The following is a 5,037-nucleotide window of genomic DNA, read 5'->3' as shown; positions in this document are numbered from 1 at the left end:
GGGCGGGGCATTTTCGGCGTGTTTTTTTTTTTATTCCGGCCAGAAATAAAAATGGCCTTTTCGGCCGAAAATTTTCGGTGGCCGAAATTTCTGTGCACCCCTAGTTAAATATGAAGCTACAGCTAGTGACCGGTTAGCTTAGCATCAAGGCTGAAAACAGAACTCCACTACAGCCCCAACCCGCTGTCTGTCATGAGCTCTAGCAGTGCTGGAGGTTTGTTTCCTTTAGACAGAGCCAGGCTAGCCGTCTCCACGTTTCCAGTCCTTATGCAGAACTAACTGACCACTGGCTGTAGCTCTATGTTTAGTGTACAGACACTTTAATAGCATTAATTTTCTAATGTAACTTTTGGCACCAAAGGGAATAAGCTTGTTTAACTGTCTCTGATTTGACTGCGTTTACTCACCATCTATGTTGAGCATCATTTTCCACATGGCTGGTCGTACTGACTGATGGAAACCAAACCAAACCTCTCTTCCTCCACCTAGTGGATGGTCGTAGCCCTCAGGGGAGGAGAAGAAGGACCGCCCGACAGGGGTGTACCTAGTAAGTGACACAAAGGTTAGGAAAGCACAAAACCAAAACTCTACCCAAGCTGAATGTTAAGCACAGGCCGAGTCACAGGTCTGAATGTACAGCAGGTTTAAAAGGTTTTGTTCACGTTACTAAAAGGTTACGTGCTTAATGGATTCACCAAACGACACATCCCGAGGTGGAGTACAAGAAAAGATGCTTTTAATCCATATGTCCATGCTGAATTCAAATCCCACTTGGGCCATTTTGCATCCTAAAAATATATCCACCTTGGGTATTGCTCCTGCTGCAACACGTGACAACATTGTGGTTGGAATTCATCAATCCATTTCCCTCCACACTGTAACACGGTAAAGGTAATCTACTGCATATAAAGCAAACATCACCCTTAGTTATTTTCAGGTAACAGTCATAATTTTTGCAAAGAATTTTAACAAAACCAAAATCTTAGAAACAAGTGATTTTCTCAAATATTTAACTACACTGGACTGATCTCTATATGATTTCATGTTTATTGTTCTTGTTTGCTTCTGTTAATTTGTAACAATCTCCCTGTGGGGATGAATGAGGTACTCTGTCTATCTTTTCAGTATAAAAAGGTGTCCATGCGCAAAACAATTGCAGATGTGCAAGTGAGCAAACTCACTTCATGGATGGCAGGTGTCGAAGAACGACATCCACAGCGTGAACAGGGTTAGTGCTGAGGGGTTTCTCAAGGTCCAGTGGTTCGGGTGCGCTGTGTCCAGTCAAGACTTCATGCAGCACATGCCAGCTGACTAACGACACAAATCTAATGGTGACTTTAAATGGCCGGTCCTTCCCACCTTCACCTGGCAGAGTGACGTCCAAATCGACCTGAGGAGGAACTCAGGGGCTTATATATTTGACATAAAAGAATGTGCCCCTGCTGAATACTAGTTTAACTTTGGTATAACAGTGTTTTTATGTACAATTCTATTCTCAGATCCAGATGATACAAAACAACATCAAAACTTTAGCATAGTGCCTTACCCCAGCAGTGGCGACAGGAAGTGGGTTGGCAGTGTAGAGGCTTTTCTTCCCATCATAAACTGGCAGATGATCCCCGAAAATAGTCACCTTGAAATGCTGAACCATGGAATCCACCACCTCCCTGGTAAGACCACCATGACATAGAGCAAGAGATCATATTACTACTACAAAGAAAAATGTAAGAAAATGAAGTGTTTAGCCGTATTCAGTGGAGGCAGTTCTATTACTTCTGCTTGGCTAAGACAGATAATCATATAAAACCAGCTCAAGGCTTAGGGCACTTTCAGCTTTTCGTCTTACCTGTTGACTCTGCGAGGACATTTATCGGGCTTGATGTCGACCTCATACAGGTAGACATCGATTTTGGGGATTTCCACCTGGAAGCAGTTGGCCAGAAGCTTGATGGGCTTCCCAATGCTGCCATAGCCAGGGCGGCGTGGCGGTGAAAACAGGGCTTGGGCTTCGGCTTCAACGGCTCCTTCAACAACATAAGTAGAAAAAAAAAAAAAATGTAAACAGTTGTTTACAGCGCACACTGACAGGAGCTGGTAGAGACTAAAGACACTGAAATTCATCACTGTTCATGATTTCTTTCTGGGAGCAGCAACGTTTGTAGTGTCTTTCTTGGTGCTCTGGCAACCTGGCACCTTTGCCATTTACCCTCAGTACTTATTTAATTCTGGACCACCAGCTAAAACAAAGTCCAAGCCAGTAATCATGAAATGTGATAAACCCTTTCAAACAAGCTAGGTGCTTTGAAAAGAAGACAGACTGGAGGAAGGAAGTGGTTAATAAGGAGGAAAGAACACACGGTGGGTGCTGGAGCTGAAAATAATCAGAGACGTTAAAGATTTCCCCATATTAAACTGACAAACCTGAAACAATCGAGCCAGTACTGTTTTTGTCTCTCCCACGTCAGACTGATAATGACCTCATACAAGGATGCAGAGTGGGGTGACATTTTAAATAAAGACCAGCTCAGCGGTCACACATTTCTCCTGATTGACATGACCTGTGCCAGTAGAAGCAGTAGTAGGCGGCCAACACGCCATGCAAATTTGACACCAATTTTCATACATGCCAAACTGGAAAGTACTCGGTGACAAAAGCACACAACCACACAATTTCCACAACTATGACTCAGAGGATCCACACACACACACAAAATGACCAACATGACAAAGTCTACACATACAGACAGAGCTCCAGCTGTAAAAGTAGGTGTGCTATGCTGTAATGTTGAATGAAAGTGTAAAGAAAAAGGTGGTAATGATGAATGTAGCCTTGAAATCAGTGCTTCAGAGCAGCAGTAGGTGTAAAATATTCAACTGTTTCAGTTCCTGTCAGGGTCCAAGTCTGACCCAGAATCTGCCATGCGGAAGCATCATTCAGAAAAACACTGTTTCTGCTAATGCATCCCCAGGTTGCTTCCTCCCCTGTGCTGTTTCCATGGCAATGGCACCCATGGTGCTATGGGTTCTCCATGGCAACTAAAGGCATCCTGACAGGAGGAGGAAAGGCAGGTGCACACCGATTTGTCTCATTTACCTCCAAGCTCTGGTGACAGAAACAGACTTTTATTTTAAATCAGTTTTAACATTTACATAAAAAAACTAATAAAAGGTAAAGAAAAATAAGTGGCAACAATAAGAATCTAATGTTGGAAATTTTTTTTTTGGGGGGGGGGGGGTGAATTATGGGAAACACCGTCAACTAGGCGTAGGATCAAGAACAGCTTCTGCACCACTGATGACCCAAACACACAAAACTTCACTGAAGTGCGCACCACTGGAGAGATTAACGATCACTGATCAGGCTGTGTCATCATACAAATGCACCGTAGCAGCCCACACAGGGCCGACATTCAGCCCACACACTTTCAAAGAGTACTTCACTGATGTAATCTTGTACAGGCCTGCTGGAGACTACAAGTGTGTAATGCTTACTGTAATAGGAAAACAAATGTCAGTGTAACCTTGTGCACTCTCCACCTTTTATAAGGTTAACTAATATACATTTTAAACCTGTAAACTTCAAACATAATTCTCTTCAACACCCACCTGTTATCAAAATACCACATATGGCATGTTGTTTCTCAAGGCAATGTTACTAAAACGAGGCACAACACATCTAAAATTATTACTTTGCTGAAATGATCTAGGCAAAAAAAGTCTTGGATTGTAACAGTTTGATTTAAATATACAGAATGAAGCACTAAATTAACCTGGTTAAAGCTAAACTGATGAGTTGTTTAACTGGTTGCCAGCTGACAAGTAAATAATCAGCAACTACTGTGATAACTGATTAATCATCAAGTAGTTTTTCAAGTCAAATCTTTTTTTTTTTTTTAAATGACCAAATTTCTCTGCTTCCAGCTTCCCAACTGTGAGTAGACACTGCTTTTGGGCTGTTAGTCAGACAACCTAAAGCTTTTTTTAAAATGGCACTGTGAGCTCTGGAAGAATGTGACAGGTCTTTCTATCAGGTTTTTAGACACTGTAAAAATTAAACATTTAAATCAATAGTCAAGAAAACGTACAGAATTTTCAATATTGGAAATATTTTTTGGAGCTTTAAACCAGATACAGAATTAATTAAAGCTTAAGGTGATGTCTACAAATGTCTCGTTTTGTCTGAGTAAATGTTTATGATCCAAATGTATTCAATTTCTAATGCAAAAAAATACAAAAGTCACCAAAGCCTCATCACTGAAGAAGGAATTTTTGCTTTGTGCTCACAGTGAAAAGAGGGTGAAGAATGAAGTAGAGTGGCCGATTTTTCACCTCCCAGTCCACAGTTAGTTCAAAAATATCAATAATATACAAACTGTGACTCACAAATTGTGTCCCCTGGTAACAAAGTAAATTGTGGTGTCCTGCCATGCGCAGCTAATTTGTATTTAACACAGGGAGCAGTTGGGAACATTATTCAACAGTCAGAGTAACTATAGCAGCAGCTGGTGCAGAAGGCTGCCCTTCACACTCACACACACCTGCCTACGTCAGTGTAGGGTTCAGGCACACCTGACGGATCAGCACCTGCTTTTGACGGGCGCCAGAAATGACATACACCATTAAAGAAACCCGTGAGACTGGTCTGTGGCATGTACACACACCCAGAAGAGCAAAACTGACCGGAAAGCTGCACGTGAGAAGCGGACACCCCAGTGCCTGTTTGCTGCAGGTGGACATAAGACTTTGAATTGAGTTTTCGAGCTTAATCACTTAAGCGCCTGTTCTCATGGTAGTCTGGCAGCTTACTTAACACCTATGTTGCCAATTTAGATTAATTTAACACCCCGAAATTCCAAAATGCTCAGTAATGGGGTCAACCTTGTATGAAGCACTACAAAGTGTCTACAAACCACAATTAAGTGCAGCAAATGAACATTAGGTGAGTGCGGTAACGCTTGGCTATCAGTCTAAGGTGCTCACCTGTTGTTCCGATTTCCATTCATGAGGTCTCTGTCCGGATGTCCCGGCACCCAGTGG

General features: G+C 42.2%; 1 protein-coding gene across 1 annotated transcript in view; it reads right to left on the bottom strand.

Annotated features, from left to right (window-relative positions):
- ago3b (argonaute RISC catalytic component 3b) overlaps positions 1–5,037 on the bottom strand; it is a 13,674-nt gene extending 8,637 nt beyond the window's left edge. Inside the window, 5 exon segments of the mRNA XM_020597528.1 lie at positions 408–544; positions 1,182–1,390; positions 1,547–1,667; positions 1,847–2,024; positions 4,981–5,037. Coding sequence (XP_020453184.1) covers positions 408–544; positions 1,182–1,390; positions 1,547–1,667; positions 1,847–2,024; positions 4,981–4,999 — 664 coding nt within the window. The 5' untranslated portion in view covers positions 5,000–5,037.

The sequence above is a fragment of the Monopterus albus genome, unplaced genomic scaffold (genome assembly GCF_001952655.1).
Source record: "Monopterus albus unplaced genomic scaffold, M_albus_1.0 scaffold34.1, whole genome shotgun sequence".
NCBI classification, from domain to species: domain Eukaryota; kingdom Metazoa; phylum Chordata; class Actinopteri; order Synbranchiformes; family Synbranchidae; genus Monopterus; species Monopterus albus.
Note: the sequence above shows the minus strand (reverse complement) of the source record. Positions and strands in the feature narration are given on the sequence as shown.